The 17824-nt window shown below is 34.8% G+C and overlaps 1 protein-coding gene across 1 annotated transcript in view; it reads left to right on the top strand.

Annotated features, from left to right (window-relative positions):
• The window catches only part of pard3aa (par-3 family cell polarity regulator alpha, a), a 426774-nt gene that overhangs the window by 268226 nt on the left and 140724 nt on the right, over window positions 1-17824 (top strand). The window contains 3 exon segments of the mRNA XM_042714045.1: window positions 4950-5098; window positions 15974-16173; window positions 16175-16223. Coding sequence (XP_042569979.1) covers window positions 4950-5098; window positions 15974-16173; window positions 16175-16223 — 398 coding nt within the window.

The following is a 17824-nucleotide window of genomic DNA, read 5'->3' as shown; positions in this document are numbered from 1 at the left end:
TACAAATTAGCGAGGACGTCCCCAAATGATACAGAGGTTTTTGGGTCGATGTCGATTTTGTTAGGTTTTGCTTACTTTTGGGTCAAAAATTGTCCCAAAAAATAGGGTTAAAAGTAGGTACACACACACACATGCCAAAAATCTAATTTCTAATACAATAAGTATATGATACTACTATATATATATATATATATATATATATAGATATATATATATATCTATATATATATTATAGATATAATATGATACTTTGCATTATGGGGTCTCTTGCTTAGTACATGGCTATCTGTAATGAAAAAAAAAAAAAAAAAAAATGAAAACAGATGTTCAATAAATAATGAAGCTTTACTATAAGGTGTTTGCAGTTGCTAAGCAATGCAGTAGCTTCTTTATGCATTAATATAGAATTCAGTTGATGTGCGGTCATAGGTGAACATTTATCAGCTTTACTTTAACAGCTCTGAATGTCACTCAACCACTTTTAACAAACTAAAAAAAATAAAATCCTTCAAACAAATCTAATTGGTCTCCTTATACTTTAACACTCTTTCTAAAAGCTTACATTTAGAAACTTAGCTACAGTAGTTGCTAGTAAATTTATAGCAAGTAACCATATAGTATTTTCCTTTAAAACACATGCTTGGATAATCTTTGTTTAATTTACAGCTTCTATTTATTGAAGTAGAAAAACTGAAATAGTATTTTCCTTTAAAACACATGCTTGGATAATCTTTGTTTAATTTACAGCTTCTATTTATTTATTTGATTGTTTGTTTGTTTATTTATATATTTATTAATTCATTCACTTTTACAGTGTATATAGACTATACACTATAAACGTCAACTAAAAGTAAAATTAAAATGTAAAAAATTGATGATATCGATAGCAACTATAATAGTACCTCTATTGTACTTAGTGCTGCCAAATTCTGACTGAATTTAACTCACAAATGACAAATCAGACGGCAAATCTTTTCTGTTCTGTAGTTTCCAGCGGTTCTGGTTTTGGTGATGTGTGTTTAAAAGCAGTCAGTTGTTATTAGCAGAGATCCAGTCTGGCCAGAGTTAACTGGACGTGTCTCTAATGGCCTAATTGATGGAGTGTCTGGATGGTCAGCTCGTGTTCAGCGCTCAGGTCTGCATCATAGTTGACAGAGAGACTTTTTGTGATTTAACTTGTGTTAAGAACTTGATTTGTATGCATTAGTGTTTGCACACAACCGAACCTTACAGCATACGACATGCATACAGTATCTCATAAAGACGTATTAAGTCATATCTCATGTGTGTTGATATGTTGCTGACTGTTTTAATTGCACATTCTCCTCTCCCCAAATGCTAATGGATCCCTATTGGATATCAACATTAAGACACAGAGCGGTGCACATGTTCAACATATTGCAGCTTCCTCAAGTCCATCGTGTGTGTGCTGAACACCTCCCAGATGTGCTGGAGTTTCCACCATACTGGGGTTCAGATTCATCTCTGATGAACATCTCTCCCTAATACACACACACATGCTCATATGCATATAGATCCACTTTTCTCCCTATCAGTGAGGACAGAGTCTCCATCAGGTGTCATCATTTACCAACCCTTATGTTGTTCCAAAAATATGTTTATTTGGTTTCTTTCAAAAAGACAATAAAGAAAACAAAGCTTAAGATTAAAAATATATAAATAAATAAATAATCATAACATTATCTTCATGATGATTGAGCACACTTCTCCAAATTCTCATTAATGCAATGCAAAAAGTATATTTTATTTTATCTACCAATATGGTACAATTTTTTAATCCAGGTTTTTGTTGTAATGAAAGTGTTGTCAACTTAATTAACATAATGGTAGATAAAATTAAATAAAGTAATAGAAAAACAAACTTAAAAAAAATTACAGAAAACTATTTCTCACACAAAGTTATTAAATGAAGAGTCTCAATATTAAGAACAAGTTGCATGGATTACAATTATGAAGATTTTATAACTTTTCCATCCTTTTTTAAATTTGATTTAGTTTTTTCCATTTGTTGAAAGCAAGTTACTTTGTGTTCCACAGATTAAAAGTCATACAGACAACATTTCTGGCTGAACTATTTCTTTAAATGAAGCAATTAAAAAAAAAATCAAATTAAATTGAATTAAATTAAAAATAAATAAATAAAGGAGTACAAAGCAGTTTGAAATCTCTTTTGCAGTGATATACAACATAGACACTGCTGAGATTGACTTTTAGAAGAATATGTTAATATGTGCTGTGCTATTCTCTCAATAACAAAATAAATACAAACATGACAGCGATGAGAAAACAGCAGTTAAGAAAGCATCTGATCTTAGCCATGTTTGCAGTTCGGTACTCCAGTCAAGTCACATCGCTTTTAATTATAGCACTTTATACAATAGACTGCTTTAAAGCAGGCAGCTTTACAGAATTAGACGTGAAGAAAAACATTGTCAATGTCACTTTCAATTAAAATGACAACTTTAGTTTCTACTATAAATCAGTTCATCAGTGTGTGCATGTTGTAACTCACTGACTTTTCCAGAAAATGTTTCAAACTCCAAATGAACTCAGTTTTGGTCTGCTCTTGTTTGAAACCACTTCAAACCAGTTCATTCTTCAGTTTCACTTGAAGTACATCAGGGCTTTAGTCCAGTGTGTTTGAGTCAGTCAAGGAGTTGTAGTGTTAAATATGCTAGAAGAGAGAGAACAAAAATAATTATAACAGAGTTTGGAAGGAATTGAGAGTCTAAAGAGAACACATTGACCTTATCTTCAGCATAGGGTGAGCTCTCTGTCTCCAGTCGATATCTGCTAGACGGCATGCATCTAATCAAGCATCATAACACCACGATCAATACCAACAACACACCCGTCTGCCCTCGCTAATACAACACATCCTACACATCTACATGTGGACCAAACACTGCAGTCTTGAGTAATGAGGCCAGAGCAGTTACTGCGCTGATATCCAGTCTCCATTCTCTGAACTTCTCTCTCAGTCGTTTGGATCCTCTAAAGCTTGTTTTGCTCCCACGCTCTTCTCAAAGTTCAGACGTGTTTTTGTGATCGGTCTGCAGTGCATTATGAACAGCAAGAAACTCACTCTGAGTAAAAGGATTCGTGACTTCAAACACTAAAGAGGAGAGTGGGGACTAAAGGAAGGGTTTTCTGTGAGAGTGATGTTTGTTAGTAGGAGGCTCACAGGAACAGATTTCGACACATTTCAATCCCACGGAAAGCTGCGACGTCTCTGCTTGCCTCCGCTTGTTTCTGATGAGTGAGAAACTCGAGTCTCGAGTGCCTTTTAAACTTTTAGAACTCTGTTTAAAATGCTGTAAAGAGACACAAACACTGATTTTCACATTAATGCATTCATTTTTTTTTTCTTAAAGTTTTATGCATGAACATATACATTTTTAAATATAAACATTTAAGCACTTTAAGAATAAATTAATCATGAGTAAAAATATGGCTGGGTATTTCTACAGCGGCATCAGTAACTAAACCTTTTGTTTTGTGTGATGCTGCATCCACATATATAATAACCCAGTTTTATTAGAATATGTTATAGAATTAACAATAAAATATTAATTGCAGTCTCTGGGTGTTTGCAATACAGATTATTTGATTAAATTTCTAGGACTTAAAAAAAACTAAATCACTGTTCAAACCCAGTGATCAGATTTGATTTAAGGACATTATTCCAATGTTTTTTAGGAACTTTTTCATTTGGTCAGTTCTGTTGTGAGTCTCTGCTTCACTACATTTGGCCTCCATTTCATCCAGTCCATCTCTGCTGTCCTTGCTGGTTTTTACTGTTTCTGTTTATTTTCTGTTTGGAAACACTTGCTTTCAGTACCTAGATCTCACGTCTCAGATGCAGTATATTTTGCCATTATGTTCTCTCAGGGACACGGTGTATGTGTGTGTGTGTGTTTGTGTGTGTGTGTGTGTGTGTGTTTGTGTTTTTTAGCTGTGTGTGTTATGAAAAAGATTGGGGATGAATAATGCATCACTGATGTGTTCGTCCTCCTGTTGCACTGAGGGGACGCTTCTGTCGGTGGGTTTGGGAGCTGGTGTGACCGTGTAATCCAAGGACTTGTTTATTGTTTAGCCTGGAAACACACAGTCGCCGCAAGGCTGGAAGAAAAGTGTGCTTTAAACTGAGCTGCTGAACAGAGTTTGGTGGAGTAGAGCTGAGTCTAAAGTGGACTGATGGAGAACACTGCTCAAACTCTACCATGTGTTAATCTCATGCCGATCTCTCTTACTTCAAATCTTTTTATATTAATACTTTAGTAATAGCAGTCAAATGATTTAATAAAAAAAGAAGATAGCATTATTGTTATTATGCAGATTTCCAACATTTTTTCAGTGAGAATAATAATAATAATAATAATAATAATAATAATAATAATAATAATAATAATAATAATAATCAGTTTTCAGTAACCAGTAAAAAATAAAAACAAAAATGACATGCAATTTATTTATGTATTTGTTTGCTTGTTTGTTTGTTGTTGTTGTTTGCTTGTTTATTATTATTATATTATTATTATTATTATTATTATTATTATTATTATTATTTATTATTATTCAGTTTTCAGTAACCCTGTAATTTTTGGTTTGTTTGTTTATTATTATTATTATTATTATTATAATTCCTAGATTAATTTTATATCAGTCATTTGCTATATCAATATTTTAGTAGTATCAATCAAATTAAATAATAAAAAATATTATTATTGTTATCATTTTGCAGGTTTTTCATGCTAATATTTTAATTAAAAACAAAAATAAAAACAACAATGACAGAGAATATTTATTATTATTATTATTCTTTGTTTATTTTGATATTGATCATTTATCATAATAATATTTCAGATATTTCAATCTAATTGTATGATAAATAATAAAAGGAAAGTCATATTTCTCCTGTCTTTCAGCACACTCTGTCCAGACGCAGATATGGATGGTGTGTTTCAGAGGGAAGGCTTCGGCCGGCAGAGCATGTCAGAAAAGCGGACCAAACAGTACAGCGATGCCGCTCAACTGGAGATCGTCAAGAGTCGCAAGTCGAAGAGTATGGACCTAGGTAACATTACACTCAACACTAGCACTCCCCAAACCACTTCCTGTCCCTTGCCTCGCTGCTTCCTGTTCCTTTGCAATCCAGCAGCGTGGTATATGAGCCGGGGTGCGTAAGCTAGCAAAGCGCTTAACGTTAAAGCTAATAATATCAGGCACAGCAATGGCTACACCAAACTTAATAGAGCACAGAGAGTTGTTAAACATTAAAAATGATGTCAAAAAGTCAAAAACTGACTTTTTGCGTCCCTTTCTCTCCTAACTTACATATTTGTCACTCATCTCTCAAAGTAGGCCTTAAGCTTACCTCTGAGGTGGGTTTGAGGGACTCAAGGACAGGTCAGGGTTGTTGAGAGCGTACTGACCTGTCTCAGGAGACACACAGCTTCTGCCGCATGGCCGCATGGCTAATCGGAGGAGATAAAACATCGCTTTTATCCTCCTCCTCCTCCTCCTCCTCTCTTTATCCTCAGCCAACATCAAGACCACAGTCTCCTGAGACCGGACCAATGCCCCGCTCAGTCAAGACCAGACTAGACTCTTCAGACACATCTCGCTCTTTACACTTCACTAGCAAAAGTGAAATGAGTGGAAGGTGATATAGCACTTAAAAAACAAGAAGAAGAGGGAAAAGGAATGCCATTTGGCAGCAGATGAGACCCGTTTCAGTGCCTCATCAAGCTTTAGTTAGACTCTGGATATGAGAGTTGAAGTGTTTTACACACATCGGTTTTGGTGTTCAGATATTACACACATAAACACATACTGTACTGTAGGCACTAACCACTAATATACAGTAGTCCCAAAACGTTTTTGGACACTCAAAGGGTTAAAGATGCCACAAATTTAATGTAGCTCAGTGTTATTAAACAGCACTTACTTACTGACACTTAATAATGTAGCATAACATAACTATTAATGCATTACTAATAATTAATGTAATGGTTACTATGTTAAGACACCTGTCAGATCTTTTAAAATAATAATAATAATAATAATAATAATAATAATAATAATAATAATAACAGTTATAAATAATAATAAAAATGTTTATGTACATATTATGTTGTATGTGCAATGTTTATGTGAAATTTATATAGTAGTCTAGTACTTCTTCCCCAATTTTACACGATAAATAAATGAAATGCATTCAGAGAGGAAAGATGTGGCCGTCATTACTGGCCATTTCAAACGAGCAGCATTTCAAGCCCTCTGCTCTCTACTCATTAGAAGCACATTTCAGTTCCACCAAATCTCCTGTGCTTTGTTCTGATGAGCCATTTTCTTCAAATGGCATTTCTGCCTTCAGGTTGAGTATATATTTTTGCTCCTCTCATCCTTTTAGAAGAACACAATCTCCAGTAACAGTCCACAGACAGATTTGAGAGCCAACGTGGGGAAAATTACAGAAATAAATACATAAATAAATAAATCAGCCTTCATGGTTTCTACCCTATGTGTGATAAGACTGAGAGGGACAAAAAGCAGCTGGTTGCACTTGATTGATGGAGCTAAAATCACCTAACACATATATCTGCCCAATGCTTTTGAATGTTATTGCATGATAATTCACTAAATTCTCTCTTTCTTTCTCACCATCTCATGGGTTTTCCCACTTTGACCGTCTGTCTCTGTCTCACGTCGTGTCTCACTTTCACAGTGTGATTTGCATGCCTCTTGGTTTGGCCTTTGGAAATGTCAAGTAACATCTGTAATGGAATGAGTTGCATGGGTCTGGGAATGGTGGACCGTCTTGAATTAACCATCCACAAATGTTTATGCCTCCCTAACAGTAACCGACGAGTTTAACCTCACTCCCCGCACAGAGAGGACCAAAGGTAAGGCCGCTGATCAGAAACACTAACCTCACGAACACACCGGATCTCTGAGTGTCTGGGCATGCTGATGTTTTGGTGGACTTCTAATGGTGTTCTTAAAAGATTTTAAACACTTTTTCAGATAAATCTCTGGAGCTCTGTTTCAAATCCCAATAATCTGCCAGCTGTTGCATTATGTTGCAGCCATATTTGCTTCACTTTGTTTAAAATCTAAAGCAGCATTGTGTGTATCCTTCATGCAGGAAGCAATCCCAGAATGCACTGGGAGTATAGTGAGAATTTTTTTTTTGAATATAATATTTATTTATATATATATATATATATATATATTATATATATATTGTTTTAGCTTAGCAACATTCTAATGTCAAACTGTATTCCAAACAATTGAGAGAAATTTGGACAACCATTGTTTCATTATATAACGAATAGTACACAAAAAGTTGTTTATAGCACTGATCTAATTAAAAATGGTCAGTTTTATTCAGTATTTATTTGTTTTTAGCCTAGCAACATACTAACTCTATTAGAATCAATAGTGAGTGTGGAGATGAGATTCCATAATCATTAAGATGCTCCCTATGTAGGGGGTAGACAGCAAGGCGACTCGCTAGGTTTTGGAACAGAGCCGCAGTATTCTTAGAATGACAAATGAACAGCGCGAGACCACCAGTGACGGTGGAAATGAGTCCAGCAACAAGTTTAATCTGTGCTCGGAAAAATCCTTCCAAACGGCCCCCCTTTGACTTCATGACTCTCCTATCAGCTGTTAACTGTTAGTAATCAATCTAACTAAACGACTGTGTGCCTTGTGCTCGTTAAGGAAGTCATTTGAAGTAATTGCCATCAAATCAGAGAGGGTGTTGCTTTCTTTTTTCCCATTGAATTGAAGTGCCATAGTGTTAAATAGACGTTTTGGCAAAGCAATGCATGCTCCCTGTTCTTGAGGGACTATGATGGAAGAAAACATTAATTATGCCGAGGGCAGCTGGAATGGGAAAAGAAACAGAGGTGTGTATGCATGCATGCATGCATGTGTGTGAGGAGAGATTGCTGAAGTTCTGTTTGAAATAAAGAGGTTGCAATTAATCCATCAATGTCAAGCGTCCGGAGCAGAGCGTTCTAGTTGCAGCACAGGGGGGCAGTAGTCCTGCTGGGAGATATATGGAGACCGTGGGTTCAGAGTCATTCATTCTGTCAAAAAAGTCAAAGCTTTTCTGTATTAAAGTCAACATGAAGCGCTGTCCGCAACCCTTTTTATTTCCATTGAACGAGAGATGGACAGGAATTGAGGAGTTGCGTATTAATCATTAATCATGTTGGTCAAAACTCCTTACGTCTTCTGTTTGCGTTCACAGTCGTGGAGGTCACAGTGGTGCAGGACGCTTGCTTATCGTGTGGTGAGGCCTTAAGATGAATGTATTTTGAAATAAGTTGATTTGACTTCTTTACAGTACAGACGTTCAGGCTGCCATGACTGGAAGCTTTCATTCATTTTAGACCTCCAGAGACATCCAAAAACAGCCTTTAATGGAAAAAATGTTCTTGTCATATGAAATTAGAGACATGGCAGATGTGGACTGTAGGCAGAAGAGCAATGAAGGAACCAAAGTTCTGAATGCAAATCGAGAAGGAAGACCTTCAAAGCAGGTTTTTGGTGATTCCCAGCCAGTCATATGTGCACCACGTTTACTCAAGCAGGTTAAATTGGGACAATTTCCTTTTTTCTTTCTTAAACCTGTGAGTCTTTGTTAGCTGTCAGTCATAGCTTATTATTAAATTGTGTAAAATGAAGTGTGTTTGTGTTATTTTAGTATTTGCTAATACTTTACAATAAAGTTCCTTTAGTTAACATTGGTTAACGATTAACTAAAATGAACTAACAATGTTAATGTTAATTAATAAAAATACAACTGTTCTTTAATGCATCTTAGCCCAGGTCCATTAAATAATATTATCAGATACAACCTTTGATTTTAATATTGTATTAGTAAATGTTGAAATTTGGTAAGATTAATACATGACCACAACGTTGGGTTTATTTTTGCTAGTTGATTAAGTTATTTATTTAAGATGTCTTTCCTATGAATTGTTGTATTGCTTTTGGTGTTTTTTATTTTATTTTATTTAAATACATAATTTAGATTTTTTTTTTCCTTTGCTAGTTAATGTTAAATAATAAAACATAACATTAAATGTTGAAATTTGGTAAGATTAATACATAATTTAGATTTTTTTTTTCCTTTGCTAGTTAATGTTAACTAATGTAGTTTACCAGTGTTAACAAATTGAATAAATTTGTAAAGTGATACCATTATTTTGAATTAGTTTTTAATTTTATATTTTCATCCTAGTTTAATAATAATTTATATATATATATATTCAGTTTTAGCAGTTTTAGTTATTTTAGTACATCAAGTTAAACTAAATTAAATTGAGAAATACTACCTTGGCAACTAGCTGAAATAAATAAATACAAAAATAAATAAATGTTCTATTTTATTTCATGTCTTTTTCACTCAAACTTGTGAAAGACAAGCAAGCTCAGTTGTCTACTTAATAAAGAAAGATGAAGATACTGTCTTATTATTATTATTAATGATAATGCTAAGTATGTGTCTTAAGCAACACATTAATGGTTTGGTGGGGGTGTAGTTTCAGTGATAGGGCTGCTGGGGGTTATAGGACAAAATGGTCGTGAAACATGTTTTCTACCATAAAGGGCTGTGGTTGAGCAGTTGCTAGTATTTCTCTGTGCTTGCAACTACAGTCCTCACTTTCTTTTTAGTACCAGAGCTACAACCTCAGCTCCATTTTCTCACAACCTAATAAACCTCAAATCCCTTGTGGTTAAGAGCGGCTAACATAAAGTCACCAAATTGAAGACATCTTTGCTTACAACCTTCAAAGTGCCGGTCTGTCTGGAAGTGACTGTGAGTGATGTCAGACTCTGACTGGTTCTGAGCATCACTGATATCATTACGCCAAAGAGACAGATGACAGTGTCTTGACTGATTAGCTCGCGGCATTAGAAGTTAATTAGGACAGATGTAGAGGAGCAAGGGACAACCTGGACATCCTCCGGTCCACTAATGATCCAGGACACGTGGGAATGGAGAGTGAACTAACCCCGAGACTCCTTCCATCTTCCTGGACACACCAGGATGAAACCTCCTTGGTTGCTGTGGAGCTATTTTTAACCTAATAACCCTTTTAAGTTGATGCATAAAATAGCAGATTGCTGAATAAATTACATGCGATGAATTGCGCTTTCATACGCAAATGCTGGCCTGTGTTACCTTGAGTATCCCTCATGAGAATACTGCCGGTCATCTTAACAATACTGCGGTCACAGCACCCGAGTCGAGCACCGCAGGTCATTCATCGCTTAAATGCTGCTTTCCTTTAGAGTTTAATGCTGATTACTCTTAACCGCTCAAGTGCTCGAGGTGCCTCTGTGGCTTTGATAATTAAAGGCACTTAATGATAGAGATACATATAGTAATACCATAGCAATATCATGCATTTTTGGACACGTGCCATCTTATAATTTAAAAATAATAATAATAATTCTAATAAAATATAATTAAAAATAATTATATTTTTATATTTTATATTATATATATGTAAGTTTTATATTATATATATAGTTTAATTTATTGATATATATATATATATAGATATATATATATATATATTAATATTATATATATATATATATATATATATATATATCTATATATAATATCATATTCCTAGTGGACAACTTATTTAAGCATATATATATATATATATGTGTGTGTGTGTGTGTATATTGTATATATATATATATATATATATATATATTATATATATATATATATATATATATATATATATATATATATATATATATGCTTAAATAAGTTGTCCACTAAGAATATGACAATACAAATTGTATATGAATGATACAATACGAATCACGATACAAATCATGGCGGTTTGATCCATTGAGGGTTGCATGTCAAAATGCTTCTTGGGAAATTAAGGAAAAACGAACAAAACACAATTATGAGCTTTCTGTTCCTTGACGTGTTTTGCTCAGAGGAGATTTGATGCCATGTGGTTCGATTGTTTCAGGATTGAGAGTGGTCATTTGTGTTTGTGTGTGCTGCTTGTATCTGCTCGGTCCCGTCGTGTTTTCCGTGTGTTCAGTCCTGCTCTTCACTGTAGCAGATTTGTGTGTAAAGCTCTGAAAGCCTCGTGTTCACGTGCTGTGCGGAGCATGTTGATTAAAGAGCTTCTCCAGCATATGGGACACGATATTAGTTCACGTGCATGCCAGACGTAGTGGATTCTTTCCGTTTTCATTTCTATTAATAACAAACAGAGACAGACACGAATACAGCGTGCTCCATCGGAGAGGAGAGAGGTGAAGTGGGATGAGATGGTCTGCGTTTGTGTCCTGGTGGACATGAGAACTTGCTGGTCCAAGTGCTTTATTAATAAGGATAGTTCAGTCTGAAATGAGCATTTTGTCATCCTGCATGACTGACTTCTGACCTCTGCACTGACTTCTGTGGAGCAGAAAATGTGATTTTGTTTAGGAATAATAACATGTTAATCTGTTCCTCACTTAAAACTTGGATAGACTTGCAGGAAAACCAGGAACACAGTGCACAAGTCACATGATTTACTTTTATTGTGCTTATTTCTTCATTTTTGAAGCCTGCAGTCCCAGTCCTTATTAAGTTTCACTTTTTATATTAAAACTCTACTTTTATACTTTTACTAATATAATTTTTACATTACATTTTTTATTTACTCTTATAGTACTTTTATGGTGCATTTTTGTCATTTGTGGAGCTTGGCAGCCCCAGTCCTCACTTATTTTCAAGTACTTATTTTATATTAATATTATGATTTTTATTATACATTTACTACTAATGTATGTTTTTTTTTTTCTATCAAGTAATTTATATTAATCTTATGGTACTTTTATGATGATGTTTTTTTTTCTTCATTTTTGGAGTTATAATTTGTATTAAATTAAATTAAATTAAATTAAATTAAATTAAATTAAATTAAATTAAATTAAATTAAATTAAATTATATTAAATTAAATTAAATTAAATTAAATTAAAAATTAAATTAAATTAAATGTAGCTTTAAAGCCCTAATTGTCTTTTAATTTCACTAGTTATTTTTGGATTATTATGATACTTCCATTGATACTTCTCTTGGACATTACTCCTATACTAATATTATTTTAATGTTAAGGTATTTTTATTTATTTTTTTTTTATTAACTTAACTATCCAAAAAAAAAATAATAATAATAATAATTAATAATAATAATAATAATAATAATAAAATATTATTATTATTATTATTATTATTATTATTGTTGTTGTTGTTATTTTCTTTTTTATTTATTTTATATTACTATTATATTTGACTTTTTTAACTATTCATTGTCACTTGGTCATTTTTAATGTTTATGAAGCTTTTTAATGTTTTTTTTGTAATGTTGGTTTTTTTTGTTTTTTTTTATTTTTTTGGAGCTTTATAAATCCAAACCTTAAGTACTGTCATTATTTTGAAAAAAATCACTTTTTGTGTTGCACAAAAGAAACAATATCACATGGTTTTGGAACAACAAATTATGGCAGAATTTTCATTTTTGAATGAACTCACACTGACAAATACAGTTTTAACCTGCTTAAAAAAAAGAAAGAAATAGTCATGTTCTTACCAACCAAACCAGCCGTGTTTGCAGTGACTTCCTGTAAAAGAAAGATTCCTTGACTGTCGAGACAGTGAGTCTCTGGCCAGCTCAGTTCTTTGTCTTGGATGAGACCGGTCACTGGTTTGGCTCTTGTTAGTTTAATCAGTAGCTTCTCCAGCGCTGGTTTGCTTGGTAAAGGATCAGTAGGGTTCAGAAGGATCCCCAGTTTCAGAAGCTTCTACCCGTTGCGAAAGAATGCTATCGGTGTCGGCTTCAGTTTGGTTTACACACTTCCAACCACCATCCTACACCTCAAATCACCTGGAATCATTTCTAAGCGTTCGGGCCCCTTTTACTGATGTTTAAAAAACTGTTTAAACCATTCATCTTTCAGGGGAAGGTAATAGATTTCTAATTGTTTTCTTACAGTGTTGGAGGTTTATTTTGCTAAGCTAATGGCTGTTTTGCTTCACGTCTTTCCTGCTAAAGATGGGCTGTGAGCTCCGCAGCTGGCAGAAACGCTCCATTTAGCGTCTAAAAGCAAGTCGCGAATCTCAGCATGCTGTAGATGGAGGGAAGATGTTTTTAGGAGAAGGACCAAACCATTGGGTCCACCTCAACGCATCATCTGAGAAGAGGAACTAGAATGAGAGAGACTGAAAGACAGCTATGTTTACACAGAGTGCCACCATATGTGACTTTCTGGTGTATAGACATTCAGTTTTTAATGTCTACTGGCTTGACAAACGTCTATTCCAGGAAGTGCTCAAGAACTTGAATATGCCTGAACCTGTGTCAAAGATTAGAGCTCAATAGAAGAACAGTGCAGTTCTGTTCAGTTCTGCATCTGCAGTCTCTGGGTCAATGATGTCATGCTAAATATATATATATATATATATATCTAATATATATATATATATATATATATATATATATATATATATATATATATATATATAGCATGACATCATTGACCCAGAGGATGCAGAACTGAACAGAAATGCACTGTTTTTCTATTGAGCTCTAATCTTTTAGATGTGCATTTAGCTTCATCTGTATAGATGCAAATTGACATCTATACAATGCAATTTGTGCATTGTATAGATGAGCTAAATGCACATCTATACAATGCACAATTTTTTTTCAGAATTTATTTTGATATTTTCAGAGTGAGAAAACTGTCCTGATATCATAATAAAAAAATACAGTATTTTACTTTTTTTAGTATCTTGTTATAAAAATAAAATAAATAAAATATGCATATAAAATATAATACAAATACCCCATGACATTGTTAGTAGCTTTCAATTATTATTATTATTATTTTTAGGAAAATATACAGTTTTCAAAACCATGTGAAACCAACATGCATTTAAATTCATGTATTTTAATAATAATGTATTATTTAATTAATCATTTTAAATAGGATTCTTTTTTCTCATTTTCTTCTCTTATTTGTGGGCACACTTATATGTCACTGATCCATATTTTCAAAGCAATCTGACCCAAAACCAAACACACAACATCACAGTTCTTGAGGCACTTAAACAGGCGTTCACTGACAGAATGAGCAGCCAGTGCCCGAGTCTCGCCTCACTGGCCAAATCTAAACACAGAACAGCAGCCATTGGAAAAATAATTATAGCTGACCAAGTCGGAGGCCCGTTAAACACAAGATTTTCAGGGCTGTATTTTCAGCATCATAGCCAAGACATTTTCCATCGATATCTGATGCTAAGGTCTTTGAATGAGAAACGGCACGTTTACGCTACACCAGCAAACAGAAACTGCAGTCTCGGCTACGCTCTCAAGAACCGTAGCATTGCTGTCGGTTAATGTTTGTTTATTTACAGTATAATTTGCATGCTAATTGTGTTAGAATATGCACACGCCGACACGTTGCGATATACATTTCAATGAAATGCACACAGCGGGACTCACATTAATGCATCATCTAGAGTTCATCTGAGAGATGTTATGTGCTGTGCAGCGGTATCATACATCACTGAAACTGTTGTGCACACATGTGTGTAAAGCAGTCGTGCATGCTGGCATTTATCAAGGTTTATTGTTAGAGGTACACAGACTATTTTATACAATCATGCAGGTGGCTTAGATAATTTTTAGTAGTTGGCAACTGTTTCAGAGTCTGTTCCATATGGCTCACAAGATTACACACACACAACGGATTCACACATACACAGGGTCCAGAATTAGCTTTGTACCACATGATCCAGCTGAACATCAATTGAGAATGTTTACTGGCCATAAATATTTCACTGGCAATATTTAGTATTGCATACAAATTAACATACTAATAAAATTACAAAACTAAACTTCGAAACCAATTAGAAAACTAGAAAGATAGATAGATAGATAGATATAGATAGATAGATAGATAGATAGATAGATAGATAGATAGATAGATAGATAGATAGATAGATAGATAGATAGATAGATAGATAGATAGATAGATAGATAGATAGTTCCATTTAAACCATATTATTCATCCATTTCCATATGAGGAAAGGAGACTATTGTTTTACTCTCCAAAGCCAAAGAGCTTTTTATTCCCATTTAGCGTTCATTTTGTACTCTGCACACACAAATGCAAATCCCTGACCCGCGCAGCCAACCCCATCGGCTTCCATTGAGGTCCTTTTTGTAGGATTTCATAAGCAGGATTAATGTTGTGTCCGTGCTGGTGCGTGTTTGAAGTGTGGGCCTACCGCGTCTTTGTGAGGAACCCTTAACGAGAAACAAGTGGATTAAATGCATGAAAAGGTCATTAAGCAGACGAGTTGAGGGAGTTTCGGCTAGGACTCGCTGCTTGAGCTGAACGGGACGAGTCTCAAAGCATGTTCAGTCTACAAGCTTTTTCTCTTCCTCCCTCTTGTTCTCCACATTCTCTCCTCCACCTCCTCCCACGACCACACAGGGAAGATAATGGGCCTCATATCTGGGCCATCCATCAGTGCCTTAAACTACAGAAAGGAGTTATGCGCTCTTTCCCTCGCACACTAGCACAGACACATTTGGGAAAAAGAGGCAAAAATGACCTCAAGAGTTAAAAATGTGACGGATGCAAGACGGATAATCTATCTGACACCTCACTTTGCATCCAGTGGAGCCATTTATATTCCATATTATTCTAGCACACTTTTTTCACCTTCCATCTGCAGATAAACAAAACCCCAATATGCACATTTGTCTTCAGTGAGGGATGTAAATTCTAGAAGTGAATTAGGAGAGAAGGATTTATTGAGGAAAAAAGTAAGACAGCATCTTTTTTCTTCTCTCTGGCATGTTTTTTACTCTCTCTGTTTTTCCACCACAAGGCAACTCCACGCGAGATGTGGGACCGTCGTTGGGTTTGAAGAAGTCGAGTTCCTTGGAGAGCCTCCAGACAGCTGTTGCCGAGGTGACGCTCAACGGAGACGTCCCGTTCCACAGGCCACGCCCCAGAATCATCAGGGGGCGGGGCTGCAACGAGAGCTTCCGGGCGGCCATTGACAAGTCTTACGACAATCCTGGTGTGACCATAGGCCACGCCCGATGAAGATGACATCAGGAGGGGCGTACTGGGCGGTCCTAAATAGTATTCAACATTAGTGTGTCCCAGACTGTAGTATTTTGAAATTAATATCCCTGATGGTTTACATCCATCCTAAATAGTATTCAACATTAGTGTGTCCCAGACTGTAGTATTTTGAAATTAATATCCCTGATGGTTTACTATTGAAAATTCGAAGTAATATTGGCCACAACCCATTGCGCTTTGGAAGCAGATTTGATTAAAACTACGAACACTGATAAAAAGTGTTAAAAACTACAAACATGGCAGATATGCAAGACCAGCGGATAAGTAGAGAGGCTTACGGGCCATTAAATGACACTATTTTCACCTAAAAATTTCAAACTTTTATGTATTTTGGTGGTTCATTTATACAACAAAAGCATTTTGGGGGCCTGAAAACGCAAACATTTTAAAACGGGTTTCAAAGTGCACTTTTTTGAAAACAATGCCAATATCATCTCTGTGTAAACTACAAAAATGTGAATTTGTGAAAGCGGTGACATGATGCACATTACGTGTTTAGTAGATAAGAATGAGCACAGACGCGCAGTGTTTCTTTACAAAGTGACATCGCCATCTACTGGGCTGGCACACATAATACATTGCGTTTAGTCGTTTTCGCAGATCAGCGTTGTCATCTGTATGCAAAACTTTTCAAAAACGTTTCTGTTTTTAGTACATCGTTGTCGTGTAAACATACCCTTAGATAAAGGGTTTGCAACAATATCTAATCTGATGAAAAAAAAAAAAAAATGTTATATTATATTTCATCTGCAGCAACATTGCAAACTTTCATAAAGATACATTTGGTCATTCGTTTTTAAATGCATCATTATGCAAACACATGAGAAGAGTTCTTGGCATGAAAGACACGTCCCTGGCAGATTAATGTGCCTCTTCATTTGTCTCATATATGGTATTAACCAAAAGGTGTATGGTTTTTGTGTATGGCAAATTTATTGATTAATTTGAATTTAATGTTTTGCCACAATTTAATTTTTTTATAAATTGAGGAATCACGATTTTGAATAGAAATATTACCAAATGTTAGAATTAGACACTTTGGCAATATGACAAAGTTAACAGTAAAGAGAAAAGAATGATCCAACTGCATGTTGGCGCACGTGATTAACCGCTCGCGTGTGACACACTCTGTGAAGGACCATAAGTAGAATATATCACTAGGTGCCATTCACACAGAGTGCGCTTTTGTGTTGACAAAGATGTGACGTGGGTAGTGGAATAGGAAAAAATGCAGTAAGATGGGAGTTGAGCTTCTTTTAACTAGAGCACCCTGTTTTTAGAAAGCCGTTTCATGCATGAGGCGCTGCAAGAGGCACGAGCACAACAGTCGAATGCCTCCATGTTTACATAGAAGAAACAATGGAAAAGCAGCGCAATTAAATAATAACCTGTAAAGAACTACTACTGTATGTTTAATATTTCATGTTTGCACTCAAAAAAATTATTTCCAGTTTTGTTCACTTTACCTGAACAATTTCATGTTGAATTAATGCCATTTTGGCTTTTTTCAGTTCAACATGATTGTGTCAGTTAAACTGACTTAAAACTGTCACTCGTTGGTTTAAAACATAAAGTTTTCATTTTGAAA

Source organism: Cyprinus carpio, chromosome A24 (assembly GCF_018340385.1).
Source record: "Cyprinus carpio isolate SPL01 chromosome A24, ASM1834038v1, whole genome shotgun sequence".
Lineage (NCBI taxonomy): Eukaryota > Metazoa > Chordata > Actinopteri > Cypriniformes > Cyprinidae > Cyprinus > Cyprinus carpio.
Note: the sequence above shows the minus strand (reverse complement) of the source record. Positions and strands in the feature narration are given on the sequence as shown.